General features: G+C 52.5%; 1 protein-coding gene across 3 annotated transcripts; it reads right to left on the minus strand.

The window, feature by feature from the left end:
* Nucleotides 1-3,715: 3,715 nt before the first annotated feature.
* Agap2 (ArfGAP with GTPase domain, ankyrin repeat and PH domain 2) lies at nt 3,716-20,418 on the minus strand. 3 transcript variants are annotated; one of them, XM_076854792.1, is made up of 18 exons: nt 20,203-20,418; nt 13,108-13,166; nt 12,478-12,565; nt 12,208-12,293; nt 11,912-12,059; nt 10,758-10,892; nt 10,318-10,427; nt 9,750-9,908; nt 9,506-9,592; nt 9,316-9,420; nt 8,765-8,927; nt 8,462-8,581; nt 7,176-7,304; nt 5,858-6,006; nt 5,652-5,742; nt 5,314-5,536; nt 4,931-5,186; nt 3,716-4,745 (listed from the first exon to the last, which is right to left on the minus strand). In XM_076854792.1, the coding sequence occupies exons 1-18, from the start codon at nt 20,360-20,362 to the stop codon at nt 4,503-4,505; spliced, it is 2,511 nt and encodes an 836-aa protein (XP_076710907.1). In that variant the 5' UTR covers nt 20,363-20,418; the 3' UTR covers nt 3,716-4,502. The 3 variants fall into 3 exon arrangements, with proteins under 3 accessions (XP_076710907.1, XP_076710906.1, XP_076710905.1); XM_076854791.1 differs by lacking the exon at nt 20,203-20,418 and adding an exon at nt 15,363-16,707; XM_076854790.1 differs by lacking the exon at nt 20,203-20,418 and adding an exon at nt 14,850-16,707.
* Nucleotides 20,419-22,442: the final 2,024 nt, after the last annotated feature.

The following is a 22,442-nucleotide window of genomic DNA, read 5'->3' on the forward strand; positions in this document are numbered from 1 at the left end:
AGGGCCTCATGCTTGCTAGGCAGATGCTTTACCACTGAGCTATCTCTCCAGCCCCCAAGACAGTTTTTTGTTGTTGAAACCAAAAAACATCAACCTTTTTTTTCCAGAGAGGGCTGACACTCATGCATACCTGCTTCTTAATATGCCAAGGGTAGGTGGGCCTGCCAAGTGTAGGTGTGGATCCCCCCACATTCCTTCTTCCTTCTCTAAGGGCAGAGGCTCTCCTCTTGCTCCACAGCTCAGAGGTGTACAGCCTTCCTGCTGAAGTCTCCACTGGCTTACAAGATAAGGAAAGGGACAGAAGACACAGTATGTCTTCAAAAGTGAGAGGTGAGGGATTCAGTTGTTGAAGGAAGTTTCATAAGATTAACCGTCTTCTTACTAAATATGGACTAGTGGTTATTGTGTGTATATGCTTAAATTGTTTTGTTTTTAAATGTAAGTGGGTAGATTTATAAATCCTGCTTCCTGAGATTCATGTGTGTATCTTGAGAGGGACAAGAATTTAGAAACTGTCCTTTGGAGCCAGGCCTAATGGCTTACACCTTTAATTCCAGTTACTTAGGATGCTGAGGCAGAAGGATCATGAGTTCAAGGCCAGCCTCTGCAATGTAGCTAGAACTGTCTCAACAAAAAAGAAACTGCCTTGGGAATGGCTTATAGACAGAGCACTAAGTTCAAATCATTACTCTTCTATCTCCGTAAGTGGGCCTTGAACATGTCATTTCATCATTTTTTTTGTACTGAGGATTGAACCCAGATGTGTTTTACCACTGAGCCACACTTCCAGCCCTTTTTATTTTATATTTAATTTTTTTTTTTACTTGTAGATGGACACAATACCTTTATTTTGTTTATTTTTATGTGGTGTTGAGGATCGACCCCAGTGCCTCACATATGCTAGGCAAGCACTCTACCATTGAGCTACAAGCCTCCTTTTTTATTTTTATTTTGAGACAGTGTCTCACTAAGTTGTTTAGGGTCTTGCTAAACTGCTGAGGGAGGTTGGCTTTGAACTTGCCATTCTCCTGTCTTGGCCTCCTAAGCTGCTGGGATTAGACGTGTGCATCATTTCATTTTTCAAATTGTGTTTCCTCATTGGTACACTGTGGCTAGAAGTATCACTGGCCCTACTGTTCATGTCCTTCACACAGGATCTGTCCATAGTAAGTACACACCAACTTATAAACCAGCTTCCAAGTTCACAAGATACTAGAGTATTTGTAGACGAGTCTTAAAAGGAATTCCAAAGGTTGATCAGATGCTACAGTAGAATCTTTAAGAATGGGAAGGGTGAGATGCTGGGACAGGAGGTTATCTTTGGTTTGACGGGGATGGAGTCCCAGCAAGATCAGAAAACTGAATTCTGGAAACATCACTGTATTTAATCATTTTGTACTTTCAATAATAAATTCCTTTTTACTTCCTTTGGCTTTTGGCAAAACTCCCATGGAAGTCAGTCTGCCCCAGCTGTGCTAAGGCAAACAGAAGGAAGGGAACAGGGTGTGTGTCAGATGGCTTCTTGGAGGGGATGAGGAGTGGGTTGAGGGATGGCAACAGGAACCCAAGCAGGGAAACCCATGGTGAGCTGTGAGGCACACAGACATAAAGGGGCAGCAGCAACTCTCCTTCACCCACCTAGGGAGTCCCCTTCTAGAGTCTTATTATGCCATAACCTAGAAGGCTTAATTTTTTTGTCACCTCCATCTATTTCTCCTCAAGACCCAAAATGCAGGACATTGAAAAAAAAAAAAAGAGGGTCAGGTGGATTATTTGTTGGTGGGATCTGCTGTGCAGTTTGCCAACACCTCAACCATTTTTGCTGTCTAGAAATAAAAGGACCTTCCCTTTGGCCTGTGGTTCCCTTTGCAGGTAGCTTTATTCTCTTGGGGTTCTTGTTTCGTCCCTGTACTCACACTCAGAGTTTTTTAGGAAGTGAGTGAGCTTTAGCCATGATGAAGGAAGGTGAAGATGAAGTAAGGGAATTCAGGTCTGAGCTAAGGGACAAATGACCAGGTCCTCTAGGAGGACCATCTTCCTCTCACTTCACCCAGACCACACACCTGTCCCTGTCCCTGCATCACTGAATCCACCTCTCTGTGGTCCTTGGTGATCATCCATTGCTACACAGCAGAAGGCAGCATGTGAGTTGGACCTGGACCTGGCACTGCAATTATAATTCATCAGCTTGCTGGAACATCTATAGGTGAGTGTCTGAGGACTGAGAGGCACCATAAGTTGGAACTACCCTACCCAAAGATACTGGTGCCACCAACGTGTGATGGAATGCAACATGTGGCATCTGTGTCCAACCTGCACCAGTTAGTGGCCTACAGCACCACCCTGCCCAGCCTCTCCATCAGGGCAGATGCTTTCAGCTATATATAGGAAATGGTGGAACTGGCTACTGAGGCAGTACAGCAGCTCCAGCAACTGTGATGAGGGTGGCCCCATTGATGACACAGGTGGGCAAATGCAGTTTATGGACATCAGGGACCTACAACTGGCTGGGAAATCATTCCCAGATCTTTCACCCCTGCTCTCCCTAGCACCCCCTGACTGGGGCCAGGAGAAGGATCCCTATTATTAGCTCTACTCTAGTACTTGGTACTCAAGGTGAGTAGACTGGTATAGGGCAGCCCTCCAGGGCTAGAGCACTTACCAGGTGTCTTCTGAACAGATTGCTCAGATCACAAATAAATAGATGCCTCCAAGGTCAACTGCCTCAGGTCCCCTAGCTAGGGAATGGAGGGTCAGGTTTCAAAATCAGATCTGTTCCTACTCTTAACCAGGGTGACCAGGGTGACCACATCATTTCACCACACACCCACCACCTACCACAGCCTTATCTGTTCCTCCAGGCACCACACTCGAACTCTTCCAGAACTGGTATCATCTTCTAAATGTGACTTCTTTGCTTCCAAGTTCCCCACAGTTCCTCCCACCTGCCCATCTCTTTCCACTGCATGAACCCAGGACTGTTGTACAAGAGAGAACCACCTCCATGCCCATTGGTACTTCCCTGCTTCAGGTCAGTGGGAGGGACTTCTGCCTGGCCCTTTCCCACCTCCAGTTCTGAGCCTTCACCAAGGCCATACCCTGACTTGTCTCTTCAAGAACAGACCAGCAGCTCACCCCCTAGACAAAATCACTTCCTCTTTAATTGCTGTTGAAGTTTCACACCACCTGCCTCAGAGGAGATGAGGGGGGCATCCCCTGCTCCCCCACCCCCGCTCCCTCCCCAATTACCTGGTCTTTTGCAAATTATTTTAGCCAGGAAAAAAAAAAAAAAAAAAAGACCGGAAACCACTGACACAGACAGCCCAAGGACTGGGTTGATTGAGGGAGGCAGGCCTAAGTTAAGACAGGTTAAGTTCACCCCACCACCCCCATTCTGGGGATGGGGCAGGGGGCCTGGAAACCCAACCACTGCACATCCTCTCAGCCCTGGCTGGGAGAGAGCACTGGGGTGAGGGACAGGTCTGGAGCTGCTCCAGTGGGAGGGAGGGGCTGGACAGAAAGAAATAATGGGGGAGGGGTCCCATTTCAGGGGTGCCCCCTACCCCAGATCACCACGGGCGCTGCACAGTCACAGGTACGCAGTCACAGGCACAGACACAACCCGAGAGCACCCCCACCCCACCCCACCCCTGCCCACCCTTGGCTCCCCCTACCCCAGAACGCCCTCCCCACGCCCATGCCCACCCCACTCCCATGTTGGGGAACAAAGCAATAAATTACAAGGCCCCTCCCCAGCCCCCTTAGCCTGCTCCTGCTTCATCCTTTCTCCCTCCCAAGATATTAGGGGAAGGACCCAGGATCTTGGCTCCCCCTGGCCTTTTACTTTTACCCATGGGTAGGTGTAGGGGAACATCCTCATTTCCACTCCTCATGGTCCCTTTCACGGAAAGGGTTGGGGACCCCTCCACCTCCACAGGCAGCAGGGGTCCTGCCCCTCGCTGCCCTTCCCCCATTTACTGGGCAGTGAGATCAGCATTGAAGGGTCGGGGGCCCCCGGTATCGACCCCAAGTCCCAGGGCTAGCGCTCCACGTACTAACCCCTCCCTCTGGCGTGGCGTCGCCCCAGGAGCCAGCCTGGGTTTGGGCTCCTGCCGTGGATTGTTGAATGCAGGCAGGACTGGGTCTTTTTCCCGCCCCTAGAGGGCGCGGGCGGGCATGTCCAAGCGCCCTGGAACCGGTACCGCGGCAGGGACGTCCCTTTCTGCAAACACCGAGCGGGTAGACCCAGAGCAATCCGAGGGTGGAAACAGTGGAGAGGGAGCGTGTTGAGCTGGGGTGTCTCCATGCCTCATTGAGGAGAGGGAAGTGAGTTTGTGTCTTCTGGGAGGCGTGGGGGCTGTGCCCTCGTGAGGGTAGGAAGTGCTCCCGTGGGGCGGGGTGCGGATTGGAGAGGTGAGTGAGTGCATCTGTCCAGCTGTCCACCCGGTGTGTTCGTGCCCGGCCCGCATGGGGGTAGGGGTGTCTCTCCCGCTGTTGGGCAACTATACCAGCGCAAGCGGGGCGTCAGCACGGCCCACGCTGGCTGCGCTGCTCCGGCGGCGGGGGCTGGGCGTGGCAGTAATGCTGGGCGTGGTGGCCGCGCTGGGCGTGGTGGCTGTGCTGCCTCCCTCGCCTGGACACCCGTGCTGCAGAAGGATGTCGGCACACAGCTGGCTTCCAGCCTGACGGGCGTAGAACAGCGCCGTGCGGCCCTGCGCGTCGCGGGCCGCCACGTCCGCGCCATACTAGAGAGAGAAATCGCCGCGTGACCGCGCGTCCCCGAGGGGCCCACGCCCGCACACCGACACCCCAAGAGTTCCAAGCCCACCTCCAGGGTTTCTCTGGGAACATCGGGCTCTACCGCGCTAGTTGTGTTCTGAGATGGGAATCCTCAAAGATTCCTTTACCTACTCGTCCCCCATTCACGTACCCACAGTAGCAGTTGCGTGATGACGACGTGGGCGAGCTCGGCCGCCAGGTGAAGTGGGGAACGGAGCTGTGGGTCCTCTACGCTGGTGTCGAGCGGCCCGTGTCGCGCATGGGCCAGAAGCAGGAGAACATTGGCCACATCCTGGGCCTGCACAGCGGCCCACAGCTGGCGGCCCAGCGGCTCCTCGGTCGTGCCCAGCGGCGCCAAGAACAGCAGCTGCTCATATTTGGCGCGAATCCATGACTCACGCTCCTCCCTACAGAACCAGGGAGCAATGGAAAAGGTTCTAGAAACTCTAACTAGGACCTCTGTCCTGTACTCAGGGGATCCTTTCGGGCCCCAGCAACTGCCCGTCCCCGACGCCTCTGTTCCTTCACACCTACCGCGAAGAGTCCCGTGTGGGTTTGGCGCGGCCCCTAGTGTCGCTTTCCCACACGCTGTTGGCCGTGTCGTTGCCAATAGCCGTCAGCACCAGGGTCAGCTCCCGCGGCCAGTCATCCAAGTCAAGCGAACGTACGCGAGACAGGTGTGTGCCCAGGTTCCGGTGGATACCAGAACACTCGATACAGATGAGTGCGCCCAGGTTCAAGCTGGCCCACGTGGGGTCTGGGGACGGAGTGCGGGGGTCGGTTTCCGGTTTTACCGACTACACCTACAGCGAACCATACTCCCTAGCCAGAGACACCACCTCCAAGGACCCTCTGCTGCCCCTTGCACTCACTGGGGGCCCCGCAGTCGACGCAGATAGAGTTTCCTTTGGCGTTCCGGATCGCCTGGATGGCCACGGCTTCACTTTGGCTGTCTGTGCGCAGCTGCAGAGAGGGCTAGGATTACTATTGACTCTTAAAGGAACTCCCCTCTCCTCCCTCTCTCTTCTCATCCCTCTCTCCTCTCATCCCTCTCTCCTCTCATCCCTTCAACCATTACCTTGACCTTGCTGCTCTCACAGCACTGCAGACTGGCTAAAATCTGACTCTCGATGGCCTGGACCCAGGAGTCCCTCTCCTCAAAGCTGGCTGCCTCAAAGTGCCACGTCTGACCAGTGCTGGATACGATCAGGAACTCAAAGTTTTCCTCTGGGTGGGGGATGGGATGGTGGCATAAGGGACAGAGATCAAGCAGAGGCTGCCTTCCCAGACCCTTCCTCCCTGATGTCCATCCCGAGCCCCTGGGAGTGGGGCAGTGGGGGAAGGGGAAGCAGAGGGTCCGGGAGAGCAGGAAGCCCGAGCACATGCAGGGAGAGGCAGGGGTACCCCCACCCCTCTGCACCCCAGCTGAGCGCCCCTCCAGGCTCCCGCTTGTTACCTGCTTTATAAATATTTCTTAAACTACCAAAGGATTTTAGTTTCCACATTTTGCGCTTGGCTGGTTTCCCGAAGCGAAGGAGATAGAGATAGAATGGAGAGCAGAACAGAGAGACCAAGAAAAGAGAGGCAGATATAGAGATGGAGAGAGTGACAGAGTGCCAGAGACAAAGCAGGACAGACAGATGGGGAGAGAAAGCAGAACTAAAGTCAGTGGCCCCAGAGCAGAGTGGAGCGGAAGCCAAGAGCCATGAGAGTAGGCAGATCTGGAACCCGGGTCTGAGCACCCGGCAGAAAGCAGGGGCAGTGGGGACAGTTATCATGATCAGAGAGGAGCCAGGTCTCTGCAGGAGGAGGGAGGGTCAGGATCTGAGTGAACATGGGGGAAGGGAACAGAAGCTGGGACACAGGCTGGAATGAGAGGGCCCTGGGACCTAGGAATCACTGATGCCTGGGGTGGGTTACTGGGGGACAGGAATGGTATTGCTGTGGACAGGTTTTTTGAGGGAGCCTGGTGATTACTTAAAGTTACTGAAGCAGGGGTTGGGTGGCCAGAGTCCAGGAGTTGGGGAGTCAATGGGGACACTGAGATCAGGGGCTGAGTCATTAGGGTTGGGGATACAGGGGATGGGGTCATAAGTAGAGATGAGGATAGGAACAGGCACTAGAGAGTCATTAGGAGAGGGAGCAGGAGCTTCAGACTTATGCATGTCATTGAGAACAGGGGCTGGAGATTACTGGGGGAAAGGCACTGGCTGAGGAACAGGGGAAGGATGGGCTGAGAAAAGTCCATCCATTATTTCACTCATTTATGTGCAGTCGTAATGACAGTCAAGCACTCAGCTCAGGCACTTTTCCTCCTGCTGCAGGAACTAGGCCAGGGATCTGCTGTTGGGGATGAGGGTCCAGCGTGGGAATGGAATGGCCAACCAGAGCCTCACCTTCAGCCTGCACAGCGGAGCCTTCGGTCTTGGATGGTGTTGTCAGTTTTTTTCTCCTCTGTTTCTTCACCATGGGAGAAGGAGGGGGTTCCCGACTCAGGGGGCTCAGGTCTCCAGATGGGGTACAGTCTTAGGGAGGGGGACACAGCTACCTCAGTTGCCCCTCCACAAATTTCCTGCTTTTTGGGGGGGGTTACTGGAGATTGAACTTAGGACCTTGAGGATGCTTAGGTAAACACTCTACCACTGAGCTCTAGCCCCTGCCCAGATTTCCTGATTTCTTTTCTTTTTTGGTACCAGAGATTGAACCCAGGGTCACTTAACCACTGAGCTACATCCCCAGACCTTTTTATTTTATTTTATTTTTTTAATTTTATGACAGGCTTTTGCTAGGTTGCTTACAGCCTTGCTAAGTTGCTGAGGCTGACTTAGAACCTACAAGGAGGCTAAGGAGGCTGCCTTAGCCACCAGAGCTGCTGGGATTATAGGCATGTGCCACCACACCCTCTTCTTCCTCTTTTTAAATTTTATTTTATTTTTTTGGTGGTACTGGGGATTGAACCCAGGGCCTCCCACATAATAGGCAAGTTACTCTTCCATTGAGCTTATTCCCACCCCTGATTTCTTGATAGCCTGTCTTCTCCTCTGAACTAGCTTTGGCATTTTGGGATGTCCTTCCTCAATTGTCCCTCTCCAGGAGAAGCCCCCTGGATCATTCCTGGGGAGATGGACATGTTTAGAGTCAGATATGAACTGAGATCCTCACTCTGCCACTTATTGGCCTTGAGACCTTGAGTAAGTTACTTAATCTTGTAAGCCTCAGTTTCTTCATCACTAAAAGATGGAGAGTAATCTTGACCTGATAAAGTTGTTGTGAGGATCATTTGTTACAATGTTTTATACATACATATGTATGTATTATTTTTTATTTTCAGACATTCTAAATGTTGATGCTGGACAATGCTCTCAGTTTGTTTAAGTCTCAAGCCCATGAGGTAGAAACTATTATCTCCATTTTAACAATGAGGAAATTTAGACATGGAGAGTTGGAATAATTTGCCCATGTGATAAGTCAGGATTTGGGTTCTGGCAGTTTGGCTCTAGAGCCCATGTGTCTTAACCATCATGATAGACACAGTATGGCTGTTTGGTGCTGGGCACCCAGCAGACACTCCATGTGTCCACTTGTGCATTTATTCCAGATCCAGGCCTCCAACCCCACTGTACTTCCCATCTACATCCTAATTGGCTCTGAAAGATAGTGGATGAAGGGTGCTCCCACTGACCAGTGCTGAGGGCTCGGGCCAAATTCCGATCTGGTTTCAGCAGGTGCCTGGTGCTCTGGTCTGGTGGTGGCTGTAGGGAACTGGGGCTGGGGCTGGGGCTGGGCATGGGAGTCGTGGCTTCTGTTGGAAGGAAAAGAGGATAAAATGTCAGTGAACTTCTGTGTTCCTGTACCCTTCCTTATTTGGTCCCTCCTGATCACCTACTTTCCCACTTATCCAGGGTTAGCCCCTACTCCCCTCTTATCCCTCTCTTTTATCCATCTCTGGATCCTCTCCTTCCCCCTTGTCATGAGCCCCACTCACCAGGGCCTTCACCCATCTGGACAGTGCTCATGTCCTTGACCAGCCCGTTGATGCTGGCTGAGGGACCAAAAGCAGATATGGCCCTTGGAGGCCGCTTGCCTGGGACTTTGACTGTTGTTCGTAGCAAGTCCATCTCCTTGCCATGGGTACTGTGGATATAATCCTGGAGGGATACAGAAAGTTGAGAGTGTGGAGAAGGTTAGGATCCTTGGTGGTTCTAGGAAGCAGTGGATAGTATGGGATGGAAAGGGGGCCCCAGGCACTGACAGGGCTGGAATGAACTTCTAAGAGAGGAGCCCATCAGACTTGTTCCAGAATTATTTCTTCCATAAAGCATTGTCTGAGTGGCATACCAGGAACAGGCCCTTCCTAAGTGTTCTCTCTCTAGACTTACAGCATGGGCAGACAGCAGACTCTTAACATGCTTCCTAAACTTAAAAGAATAGAACTAGATCTCCCCAGAGATTATGTTAGTGCTTATCAGAAACACAGACAGGTAGAGCTGGAAGGGTATACAAGGCTGGCCAGGATGCCCAGTCTCTGCTACTCACATTAATGCTGGGGTGGTAGAGTAGGAAGCCATTACTGGACAGAGTCACATATTTCTTCTTCCATTCTTTGTTCAAGGAATTGCCACTTCGCTTTAGTAGGAAGCTCTGGAGTACAGAAAAATGGGTGTGAAAGAAAAGCCAGCTAACACCAACTAACTCCCTGCCTTCCCCCAATCCCTGGACTACTCACTTGTTTGATAGGGATGGCTCGCCCACTTCCGGTTGTCTCTCCACGACTGTCCAAGCTCCTCTTTTCAGAGTCACTACCCCGACGATTCTGGAATGATTATTGGAATCAGAGGATTGATAGAGAGATACACTGATGGAAGAACAGGGAAAACAAATAAAGAAGTGTCCAACAGAGGGGTCTAAGGATGAGGAAAGATGTGCAAGTAACAGAGGACAGGAGAATAAGGAGTCAGTATGTCCAATACCGCAAAAAGACTGGTCCTGCGCTTGGCTGCCCGGTGCAAGGACCCTGGAGTGCTCAATCCAGCCACTGCAGCTGCCTCAGCTCTAAGCTCCCGGTGACCAACATTGGGTGAGGATGGTAGAGAGGAAGAGTAGTCGCTAGTGTGGCCTCCATTACTAGCCTGAAGACATATGGAGGGGTCAGCAGAGCTGAGCTATTTCCTTCCCAAACAAGCTACTCTTACATCCGATTCTGGGGAACTGGAGACATTACTTGATCTTCTCACTCTTCATTTATATTATAATTAATAATAAAAATCTATGCTAACATTGTTACTGTGCTTTAAGTTTTGCAAAGATTGACTTCACAAGTATCATGCCATACAATTTTCTAGATAATCTTGGGAAGTGAGGCGACTTGCTCAAGGACAAATGGTGACTCAAACTTGGTTGATTTCCTCAAATGTACTTTCTACACTTAGTATCACCACCATTCCCTCTTTTTTCTCCTGCTCCCCAAACCTCTTTGGTATTCTGTGTCTATCTTCAGATCCCAGCCCCTTTTCTGTTGTCCCTCAAACCCCAACTCACCTGCCCAGCTACAGGGGTAGAAGCAGCTGAGTGACTTGGGGAGCTGGGCAGGGACTTGCAGGCAGCCAGAAGCTGTTGCTGTTTGCGCAAGGTCACCACCTTCTGGGCCACTTGAAGGAACGGGTGAGGGAGAGGAATGAGCACAGCAGATACACAAGACCACCCTTCCATGTCCAGCTTTGAGAAATCCTCAGCAGATAACATAGGCTCCAACTTCCTTGTCACTGTGGCCTATGCCCCCTGTAGCCTTGCCAGTTCCTGAACCCAGAAATATCTTGTGCTATAAAGCAAACCTTCTCTGGTCTCCCTGGTCTCTCTCCCTTCCACAGAAGCTAATTTCCTGTCATTGGCTGACAAAGAGGCCTGGATTCCAGTCCTCTAGAATATCCCAGGCTCTCAGCTCCCTGCTTCTTGCATACACTGGGGGTAGCCACACTCACCCTCCTGGAAGACCCGATCCACATTGAGCCCATAGGTTGCACAAGTCTCATAGTAGCTGCAGCGTTTCATTTCTGCACACAGAGCCCTGGCACGAGCATCACCAACCACCCGAGGAGAGGAAGCACTGATCCTGTCTGAGGGAATAGGAAAGGGGCAGGATATGATGAGGGGCCCCTTCCCCCCACTATTCATGATTCTCTTTATCTATGCTCCAGGCTTATGCTGAATCCACTGAAGGCAGAGTATCAAAGAGCATCTGTCCTTGCTCAAATAGAATGGCAGTATGTAAGTTCTGAGTGTAGGGCCCAGGTCACATGCGCAGCTGCAAGTAAGAAGTCAAGGCATAAGCAGTTCAAAAAATACTCCAGAGGAGAGTGGAACTATCCTGACAGGGTAGCTTCCTGTCCCCATCTGAAGTGGCTGAAGCTCGTGAGTGATAATTACCCTGCCCTGGAAATCTATGGAACCATGATCCGAGAGATCACATGGCAGTGCAGATGAGGAAAAGGTTGTATGCCCATCGGTAACAGGTGCACTGCTCATTCTATAGTGAGAAACCAAGAGGAAAGCAACAGGTGGAGGCTGGCACCTGCAGCACAGGCATCCAGACAGAGAGCCTGCCAGGTAGATGCAGGTGGGTACTGGCAAAGCTTTTCCTGTCCCAGTGAAGTTTGAGAGCCTGAGTCACTACTTTGAGAACTAAAAGGTTTTCTGCCCTTCTGTTTTCTCCAGGTGCTTTCTCTTTGTTTTCAGATAAGTGCCTTCAAAAGGTGCCAGCCTGACCCATCTGTAGCAAGGCGGAAATGGAAAAGGCTTTTTATCTATCCTACTTGGGATTCTCTATGTGCTTTGGTGGTGGCATTGGGAAATGGCAGTGTGAGAACACAAGGTAGGTGACATCTCAGGAAAGGAACAGAGATGGCCATTATGGCTGCCTTTTCCACCCTGGCAGTCCCCTTTTCTCTGCTCAGATGTTGGAAAGTTTGTGATGCTTTCATGACTTCCTTATTGGAAGATCAGGCTCCCTCCAGAGGTTTACTGAAATTCAAGTAGCCATTTCTACACCTTACTGAACTCTCAACTGCACTGGGCAATATCCTAGGGGCATCCCAAGACCTCCCCTGAAAGCACTATCTCTTCAACCCCTCCTTACCTTGGGTCCCCACCAGTGCCAGGGCCAGGCCTCCTCGTCCCTCCCCCCGAAGGGAGCTCAGCTGCCCGTGAAGACGGCTCACAGCTTGGAAACTGTTCTCATCCTCCAGGCTGAAGACGAAGATCACGGCGTCTGCCCAGCCTGAGAACTTGCGGGGGTGAAGCGGCAAATGGAGGGTCATACAGGTCCACTACCTCTCTGGACTACCCAGAGGGAGACCTAGGAAACCAGAGTCCTCTCCCGTACTCAGTGCTGTCCTCAATCAATCTACCCTCCCCACTACTTCTGCCCCTCACCTTGGCATCAGGTGCCCCAGCTTCCTCTCGAATCAGCACCAGATGAGTCTGTCCATCCACCAACATCTCTTTCTTGTACTGCTCACCTGTCCAGAAGAGTTGAAAGGATTAATAGGTCAGAGGTAGCCAGGTCATCAAACCTTTCCAGTTCCTTGTACTTTAGCTACTATGGCTTCACCATTCCCATGGTCTTCATAACTACCCAGACATTGATTTTACTCCTGAATCCCCACCCCAATCCTTAGCTTACTCTTGCTCCTGAGAACTCACTCTCAGTCTTCTCCAGCACCTGGTAAGAACCGGTCAGGAATCGGTGGATGAGCGATGACTTTCCACTCCTGGCATCACCCAGTACACCCTGAAAGCAAGGTTGTGAGGCAGAGACAATGGGAATTTTGAGGGGGGAAATGCTTGGGTCTACACACACCAGAGACTCCCAAGGGGCTAGCAGTGTTAAATCACCCAAGTAGGTCCTAGAGGTCCTGCACAACTGTCAGTTAAGAGAGAGCAGTTGTGATAAGTATGGCTTAAGTAGGGTAAGAAATAAACTCAAGCTTGAAGTGCGTCACTGAAGAACATAAGCAGCACAGTGCCAGTTCTTCTGTGTTGTTTAGAAAACATTAGACCTGTGTGTGCATGGCATGTCACAGGCCTAGACACTAGTTGGAGAGTAGTACCCAATTCTAGGCAATGGTACATGAATGGTACAAAGGGCAGATGTCAGGAATGAGAAGCCTGGAAGAGGGCCCTGGACAAATAGGGAAACAAGAGCGTAAAGAATGAAGAAAAAGTTGTGAGGGTGTATCAAGCCCCATAATAGTGCAATGAAGGTAGACTCTCAGGAGAGTTGGAAAACCATTCCAGGTCCTATGAGGCGGGCCAAGGGCCTGGGTTACCTACCAAGCGCAGTTCAGGAATGGAGCGGCTCAAAGTCCATTCCTGGCTATTGACCACAGCCTCTGTAAGGAAAGAGGGGCAGTAAGAGGGGAGGCTGCTGCCCAGGAGGACTCCCAACCCTCATCAACCCCTCCTCTCTTTGAGTGTCCCTTAATACCCGGGACCCTGCCTGCCTGCTCTGGAGAGGTTTGTGCAACAGATAGGTCTGAGAGTGGTCCCCAGTCCTCCCATCCTAACCGCTCTCCCCACAGCTGTTGCCACCGCTCAGTGGTTGCTTAGCAACAGAGCTAGCAAGACAAAAATACTTCAGTTGGCATCTCCCTTAAAGCACATCCCTAAACGGTGGGTCCCTGCCCCAGACCGGGAGACAAGGCTCTCACAGTGGCAACTTCTTCCCTCTGGAAGAAAGAGGAGGGGCTCCTCCCTGACGGAAAGATTCTCAGGACCGATCCTGGGAGGAGGTTCTGGCACTTAGAAGGGAGTGAGTCTTCCTCAATCTCCATTTCACATAGTGAAACTGAGGTGAGGGCTTTCCCTCCCCCTTTTCAAGGTCAACCGCACAGTGGCTCTGACCCCCCCCCCCCCCCGCACCACACACACAACACACTCCAAGGGATAGAGCTTGGATTTTCCTATACCTCCCTCTCCCACGGCTTCCCCCGAAACACCCTCTAAAAGATCCATCGCCTGCCCTAGAGAAACCACAGACCTAGGGTGGGGTGGGGGGAAGGATGCTCCTTCCGCCCCGCCGGGTCCAGCCCCCGCGCCTGACACTGGCCGGACGTTCCCGGGGCGCCACAGCTGCCGCGGGAACTCTGGGATCCGGAGCCATCTGCTCCCACCCGCTCCGGAGCCAAACCCCAGGGGCCGCCCCCGCTTCCAGACCCGCCTCCCCTCAGGGGAGTGTGAGCTTGTGAGCCGAACTCAGTCCCCTGCCTGTCTACCCCAGTTAAAAACAATAATAATAAAGACACCCCTGGGTGGCACTCCCTTCCCCTGTACGGCCTCCCAATTCTCCTGGTGTAAGAATTGCTTTTGCAACAGTTCCGCCCCCCACCCCACTCACTCCGGGGTCAGCCCCGGGCGGTTTCGACGCTGCTGTGGAGCGGGGGTGGGCAGTGGGGGAAGTGAGGCTTCCTATCCGCGTTCTCTCACTTCACGTTTGAATATTCAGCACGTTCCAGCCCCCGCGCACTTACGGACCGCCCAGTCCGCCTTTCCTGTATGGAAAACACCACTAGCCTGCTCTCAACCTAGAAGACCTGTTCCTGGCGAGGAGCTGTCTGCAAGGTCACTATCATGCCACCTGCCCTAAGTGCTCAGGGAAAACTGAGGTTTTCTCATCCCCTTCACCTTCAGTGCCCCTCTAGACAGGCAAAGCACGTTTCTGCGCTCCCAGAATCCAGCGGAGGATGAAAGTGGGATCTGGGACTTCTCTGGTCGCAATTTCCTAAAGTCACTCTGACCAAGGGCATTACCCCCACCACCACCAAAAAAAAAAAAAAAAAAAAAAAAGCTCTGAGGCTCTCTGAATCCCTCCAAAATCAAGTCATCACTCATGGTGCACAGTGTAACTGCTCCTCCCGCGTCAGGGACCTCTTATTTGCCTCAGTCCTTAGCAGAGGAGTGAGCCTGGTTCCCCGTCCACCCAAGGGAAAAGCTTTCCTAGTTTTCTGCTCCTCCACCCCCAATTGAGCATTCCAGGTGCCCTCCCCTCCTTGTTCTCAGGCCCTGATCCTACTCACTAGGGGAGGCGCGGAGATCAGCACCCAGCAGCTCCCTGGACCCGCTGCCAGAAGACAAACCCACGGGACCTGGAAGGGGCCCTGAGCCAGGAGGCCCCCCTGTACTCTTGGTGAAGATACCGCTGATAAACTTGAGCATCTTGCGGTCGCGAGTGGATGCTCGGCCCCCCTCCCGGCCCCGTTTCAGCCCCGGAGCTGGAGGCTCCAGAGTGATTGGAGGTGCTGGCCCGGGGGGCTGCGCGGAGGTGGCGGTAACGGCAGCGCCAGAAGCCGGGATTGCTGGGATGGTTAGAGGAGGAGGAGAGCCGGCAGGCGGTCCTGGGTGCAAGTCACTGTTGTCCAAGGTCTTACTCTTGCCTTTTCGAGGGGACAGCTTCCCTCGGACTCCAGCCCCAGCCCCGACCCCACCAGAGGTCGCGGCTGCAGCGCCCCCTCCCCCGCCGGTGGCAGCAGCGGCCGCGGCTGAAGCTCCAGTCCCGGCGTTGCTCTTTGGCCCCTTGACCCTGGGCTTGCCTTCGCTTTCCGGCCATGACAGGCGGCTGCCGGCGCCCTTGCCCCCGCCGGCTTTGGCTCCACTCGTGGTCACGGTCTTGCAAGGCTTGGGAGCCGGCGGAGGAGGCGCCACCTTGAGCCTCCGGCTGCCTGTGCCAGGATGAGGGGAGGACGAACCGGGGACGCCGCCGACTGGCCGACCTTCGGGTTCCGGGCCCCCCCAGCTCGGGCTGCTGAGTAGAGGGCGTCGGGAGGAGGTGGGGGCGCCCCCGGGTTTGGGGTCGGGGCTCAGTCCCCCGGAGAGCTGGGGTCCCGGAGGGGCCGCCCAGAGGGAGAGTCGGCGGCCCGGAGCGGGGGAGACCGGGCGAGCCGGACTGGCCGGAGCCGGGGACAGGGCTGGGGGTTCCGCACCCCCGGCTCCCGCGCTGCTAGTACTGATCCACAGCGCATCCTGTCGGTGGAAAAGACGCTCGTGCCGCTTCTTGCCCGGCTCCTCCGCGCCTCGGGGGCTGCCAGGATCCCCGGTTTCGGAGCCTCTAGCCCCAGGGGCGCCGGCCGCGATAGCAGACGGAGAAGGCGGCGGCGGAGGAACCGACTCGAGCTTGACCAGGGTCAGCGAGATGAGGTAGGTCGTTGTCCGGCGCTGAAGCGCGCCCGCGCCCCGGCTCATGGGGCCCGGAGACCCCCGAGCTGGGGAGGGGAGGGGACTCCCCCGGACTGCCTCAGGGGGGCCCAGCCATGGGGCCGCCCTGCTTGCTGCCCCCAGCCCCCGGACCCCGCTGAGCCCACAGTCCGGCTCCGCTGTCGCCGCCGCCTCCGCCGCCTCCGCTTGCGCCCCCCTCCCATCACATGGGGCTCCCCCTCCCCATGCTCCCCACCCTGCGCCCCCACCCCCTTAGAGCCCCGGGACCTTGGTGATGCTCCGGGGAGGCGCGCCGGACCGTGCACCCCGGCCTGGGTGGGGGCGCTGAGATGGGCGGAGGAGGGCGGGGAGGACAGTAGTGGGGGCAAATGAGGGAGAGGGAGGAAAAGGGGGCAGAAAAGGGGACCGAAGGCTAGGAGAGAAGAACCAATGCGGGGGAGGCAAGGGAATGGAATGGGGACTGAAGGGCCAGGGGCCAGGGATGCGGTGTGAGAGGGGGTCTTGAGGAGGGTGGAAAGCTAGTGGGGCTTGCGGTGCGGGGGATTCGCAGGGGCGCGGGGAGGATGCTGGGGATGGAGATATAGGAGGCGGCGGGGGTGGAAGGAGGGAACAAGAGGGGGTGGAAACCCACGGATCTGGGGTCTGGGAGGGAAGGGGCGTGAGATCCCGGTGAAGAGTCCGGGGGCCTTGCCCGGGCTCGGCTGGGTCCGGATGCGCGCTGTGTCCGGGCGCTCCCCTCACATTGAGGAGGAGGCGGCCCCCGGCCCCCCCTACCCCTTCCCCCCCACCACCTCTCTAGCAGCACCGCTGTCTGCGAGGGCGGTACAAAATCCAGGACTGGATTTCCCTCCCAAATCCTGGGCTGGATTTCCTGGGACTTGGACTCATATCCAACAACCTAGCCCCCTCCTCTCGAACACCGAGGCTGGTGAGCAAGACTGTGGGGTGTGGCACTTAGGGACAGGGGTAAATATAGACTTATTGAATGGGCAGATGCCAGGAACATAGCAAACTTGGGGTCGCTGCGAATTCTGGGGAAGCTGAAGTGGGAAAGTGGGGGACCCTCCCAGGGGACCTAGATGCTTTTCCTTTCTCATCACCCAGCTCTCTCTCCACCTATACCCCTACATTTAATTCTTTGACGGGTTCCAACTTGATTTGATGGCCCCGAAAGTGAACTTGGAAAGTGTTCCCTAGGGATGGGAACAAACATGGGACTTAGCAGGATAAGAAAAGGTGTGTGTGTGTGTGTGTGTGTGTGTGTGTGTAGTGGAGAGATCTGAGGGCTCAGGAGCCTAAGCTGCCCAGTGAGTCAAAGGCCCCAGCTCAAGGTGAAACAAGAAGAAATACATGTAGAACTGACAGCCCCCCCTAATACCAAAATGCATCCAGTCTCCATAGCAACCGCAGCTCCAAGAATGCCTCAGAAACGTGGGGATGAGAGGGAGAGGAGGGATCAGTGTGTAGAGTAGGTGGGGGACCTGACAGGGGATGCTGGGTTAGTGAAGGTACTACCCTCACCCCTGGTTACCCACCTGTGGGGGATTTTGCTCCTAGAATATAAAGACCCCTTAGTTGAAGCAGCAAGAGCCAGCTTCTTCTGGGTTTCCATTCAGTCTCCTGAGGTTTATGGGGCAGGGCTCTTTCAGAAGGTTAAAGAGGAAGTAGGCAGAACAAACTGGACATTATTTACTGTGTCCCCCACCCTTCTAGAAGCCTTGGAGTTCAAAGCTTTCTGTCCTCTAGCCCCAGAGAGAAGCATGAGCAATTAGGCCTATGGGGAAGATAGGCTGAGACCCCAGGAGTGGCAGGAGTGGGCTGGGAAGGAGGAGGTCTCCCTGCAGCCTTTTGGAGACCCCTCCTAAGGATTTGGAGAGTCTAAGCGGTCCCTTAATTTGGCATCCCACCCTCCTGACGCAGAGACTATATTAAGTGCTGCCGTGGGCGGCTCTTGGAGGCAGGAGCCCAAGGCACACTGGGTCTGGGGGGGCTGAACCAGGATGCCAGGAGCCCTTTGCTCTTCAAGAGGCCTGTATCCAGTCCCTCCCAGGTCCTGTCCTGGAGGTCAACAGCTTCTTCCCCACACCCTGTAGAACCATGACACTACCATCCCCATTTCAGGAGACCCTTCACTGGTCTTTTTTGAAGGAGAAGGTGAAGAACAATTATTGGCTCTGCCTTTACCTTCCTTCTTTTGATGGCCTTAGTTTTCCTTGAGGATTCAATAGTAACAGACTTCTGACTCAGGGAAGGAGTAGAACAAATCACTTATATAGAATACAGCCTTGAGCTAGGGGTCTCAGTGGTAGAGCAGTTGCCTGCTTGAGGCCCTTGGTTCTATCACCAGTAAACACACACACACACACACACACACACACACAGAGAGAGTCTCATCAGCCTCTACCTTCCTTTCTCTCTCCTTTTCCAGAGCTACATGGAGCTTCGTTACCTGGCCTACACCTCTCTCCTCCTTTCTTTTTTTTTTAAAAGGATATTTTCATTGTATGCTTTCCACTGACACTCCCCACCCCAAGTGCTGGGGATCAAACCCAGAGCCCTGTGTATGCAAGGCAAGCATTTGACCACTGAACTATAACATCAGAGCCCCCCTTTTAAAGTCAGGAGACCTTAAGAGTTCTTTCCTAGGAGGCCCCATGTGCCACTCCCCTGAGGTCTGCCTTTCCAAATGCAAAGGCTGTCAGGGAAAAAGTCAGGTGTAGTTACTATCAAAGGGTGGGGACAGAAGCTGAGAGGAGCACTAGCCTCAGAAGGACAATGGAAAGAGGGAGACATGGGAAGGGAATTATACTGTCCTACTAGGAACCCAAACCAACCATTCCTTACCCCATACTCTGGTGGCCCATCAGAGAGATGTGGCAGAAGCTATCCATGGTGGAAAGAATGGTCTCTTGAGTCCCTAAGTAAGCATCTAGGAATGGAGAGGACTGGCTAGGTGTGGTGGTGCAAGCCTGCAACCACAGGGACTCAGGAGACTGAGGCAGGAGGATCAAAGGTTAAAGGGCAAGCCTGAGTAAGTTAAGGAGGCTCTAAGCAACTTAGCCAAACCCTGTGTCAAAATGAAAAAGGACTGGGGATGTAGTTCAGTGGTAGAATGTTTGCCTAACATGTGTGAGAGACCCTGGGTTCAATCTCCCCATTAATGGGTGTGGGGGCAGGAAAAGGAGGAGGAGGAGAAGAAGATGAAGAAAAAAAAAGAATGGAGGGCTGGGAATATAGCTCAGTTGGCAGAGTGCTTGCCTTTCATGCACAAGGGCCTGAGATCAGCACCAAAAAAAAAAAAAAAAGGAGAAAGACTGAAGTGACTGGAAAAGATCAGAATATGATGGAGGATGTGCTTCTACCAGATACCCTTCATGAGCTAGGAAGTTTCCCTTAGTGAGTTCTTTGCTACATCAGAGGTGAATGAGATGAGAACAAGCTGAAAGTGACATCCAGTTCCACCAGTTCCTTAGTGGTGAGGCCTTATGGATGGAGAGATTCTGTTCCTGCCAGGGCCCCACCACAGGATTGAAGGCTGGGGTGGGCAGGAGGATGTGGCGGATGGTGTTGCCATGGCAGCACTTCCTCCCTGTGTTGTCATCACTTGCTCTAATGGCACTAAGGAGGTAGAGCGGAAGGTATGTGGGGGGAAGACAGGAACAGGAACATGAGGAGGAGAGGGGACCAAGGAGAGTCATAGGGACCCTCTCTTCACTTTAGCTATGCTGAGCATGGTCTTTAAGTGTGCCTGGAAGCCAGAGTGTGTGTATGTGTGTCTGTCTGTGTGTCTACAGCTGGAAAACAAGAGGTCATTTATCCTTAGTGGGTCCTGGGAATGAACACAATATCCAGTCCCAGAACCTCTTGCCCCGACTGCTTCCTGTTCTATACTCCCTAAGCAGGGAATACATCTACCATGGGTCTGTCACAGCCTGTCTTCCCCATGCTTCCCCATGCTTCTCCACTGCCAAGAAGGTCAGGTCAACAGTGACCTGTATTTTGTTCTCTTGGGAGAAGGATTAGAGTTGTGGAAAAGGAAGGATGATAACCTCCCGTGTATTTTTCAATCCTCCCCAAATGTATTCTTCCCTAGAGTCCTAGCTCTGTCCTGGGGACTAGGAAGTAGCTGATTGAGAAATGATACATGATACTGCTAGCTCTTCTATGCCCTTGCTGGTTCCCGATACATCCAAGTTGGGGGACTGATACTTCTCTTACCTCGTATGTTGTTCAGCGAGGCCTGGATGCTGTCCCGAAGATCAGGGTCACCCACTCTTTCTGCCAGCTTCCTGAGGTGGCTTAGAGCCTGCTTGGCCACCTCATGTCGTCTGACTTCTGCTCTCACTGTGGCTATAGCCAACTGCCTCTGGGCATGCATGTTGCCCAGACCTGTCTTGCCAGACTAACAGCAACCTCTGGCCCTGAAGCCCATGATTCTGTAGCCCCCAAACCTTAGAAGGCCCCTTTTGCTGTGCCCCAGAACTCCCCGCCCCTGCTTGCCCTTCCGTCTGTCGGCCTCACTTCCTGACTGGTGAGTTTCAAACCCACAGCCTGGGACAGCACTACCTCCTGCATCTCCCACTCCCTCTAGCGTTGGCTCATCAGCCCTGCCAGCCAGCCCCTGGTATGATTTCCCAGTCAGGTAGAGGGAGAACCTTAGCAAGTGTCCCAGAGCCTCCTGTGGGAGGTGGCTAATTAAGATGGGTGTCAGTTGTGGGAAAATGTGGCCAGCCAGTCTCGGGTACAAATCCAAAGTTGGGGATCTGCAAACTTATGTTGTCTCAAACTCACACAGAAATACATACACAAGTAGTCTATTACTCATAGCCCTGAATTCTAGTGTACAGTTATACTTACCACTCTCCACACCCGTTAATGAGCCCTGAAGACTAATATCTTGTAATGTAACCCTTTAGTTATGGGGAGAGTGAGTTATAAAGAATGAAAGTAGGGGCTGGGGATGTGGCTCAAACGGTAGCGCGCTCGCCTGGAATGCGTGCAGCCCGGGTTCGATCCTCAGCACCACATACAAACAAAGATGTTGTGCCCGCCAATAACTGAAAAATAAATATTAAAAGAAATTAAAAAAAAAGAATGAAAGTAACCAATAAACAGATAAAACTATCATGATGTGTGTTCAATTATTTTCATAATAATTAATGTGTATAATGTATAATAGTTAATACACTTTCATATATATTGTCTTCATAACAGGCCCAAAGGGAAGGATTATTTATCTTTATTATATAGAAAAGGAAACTGAGGCTCAGAGAGACCAGAAACAGGTGAGCTTTTCAACAAAGATATGGTCTTCTGATTACAATTTTAATGACCTTTTCATCACACACACACACACACACACACACACACAACACCAAGATGCTTGCCAGACAGTTTCCCTTCTCCCTAATATAGTCAGACCTTTAATTAGAACCTATAAGAGAAGAGGGTGCATAAGGAATTGAAGGAGAAATGGAAGTGGAGGGTAGGATCAGGGGTAAAAGTTGGTAGATAGTGTGACTTAGTTACTTTGTTTCAAGACTTAAACCTCTCTGGCCTGCCAATTTCTCCTGTGTGTGTGTGTGTGTGTGTGTGTGTGTTGTAGAATGAGTTATAAAGAAGGAAAGTAACCTATAACCAGATAAAACTATTGTGTTGTGTGTTCAATTAGTTTCATAATTAACATGTGTATAATGTATAATAGTTTACAATACATACATAAAAATATAAATAAATAAATAAATAAATAAATACACACACACACACACACACACACACATAAAATGGGGGGGGGTAACCAGGTAATCCTCACAACAATCCAGAACTGTTAGAGGTGTGTTATTAAAGTAAGTGTATTGTTATGCTTTACAGATGAGGAAATGGGAACAGAGTTTAAATACCTAGCCAAAGGTTAGGAACTGGCAAAGTTGGAACCCATGCAGTCTGACTCAGTGAGACTATATTGCTTAGGCAACATAGAATCTAAGTACACACAAATCATTCCCACTAAGACTGCTCCTTTCTCCTGGGGGAGAAAGGGATTATGTCTATCCCCACTCCTATGAAAAGGGAGGTGTGTAGGTGTGTCAAAGCATTTATGCAATAAAAGACGGTTATTGACCAACCATTGTGCCCACCTCTGAGTGATAACGTGAGAATCCTTTCATATTTATTCATATTCCGCACTCCTCCCTTTATGTCCCCGTCCCCCCGCCCCCTCCCCCCCGCGCCAACACAAGCCCTGGATCAGGCTTGCAAGATGCCCAGCACACCCGTGTGTGTTCTTGTGGCTTTGTCACAAACAGGAAAGCACCAGTCGAAGGCCGCTGTTTTCCAAATTGAATTTCTTGCATATTCACACCCTGGTAATCGGGGATACCAAACAGAACTTGTGTACTACTATACACAAAACGTGTGAGGGTTTGCTGGGTGGTGCTATGCTCAACCCGAGGCCTGAG

The sequence above is a fragment of the Callospermophilus lateralis genome, chromosome 4, assembly GCF_048772815.1.
Source record: "Callospermophilus lateralis isolate mCalLat2 chromosome 4, mCalLat2.hap1, whole genome shotgun sequence".
NCBI lineage: Eukaryota > Metazoa > Chordata > Mammalia > Rodentia > Sciuridae > Callospermophilus > Callospermophilus lateralis.

What these genes read in the sequence shown, in the direction of transcription:
- Agap2 (XM_076854790.1), bottom strand. Translation starts at nt 16,011, where the DNA reads ATGAGCCGGGGCGCGGGCGCGCTTCAGCGCCGGACAACGACCTACCTC. An exon ending in GGCACTGGTGGGGACCCAAG is followed by an intron (nt 10,893 to 11,911) that starts GTAAGGAGGGGT and finishes CTATTCCCTCAG; the next exon opens with ACAGGATCAGTGCTTCCTCT. An exon ending in CGTCGACTGCGGGGCCCCCA is followed by an intron (nt 5,537 to 5,651) that starts GTGAGTGCAAGG and finishes CTCCGTCCCCAG; the next exon opens with ACCCCACGTGGGCCAGCTTG.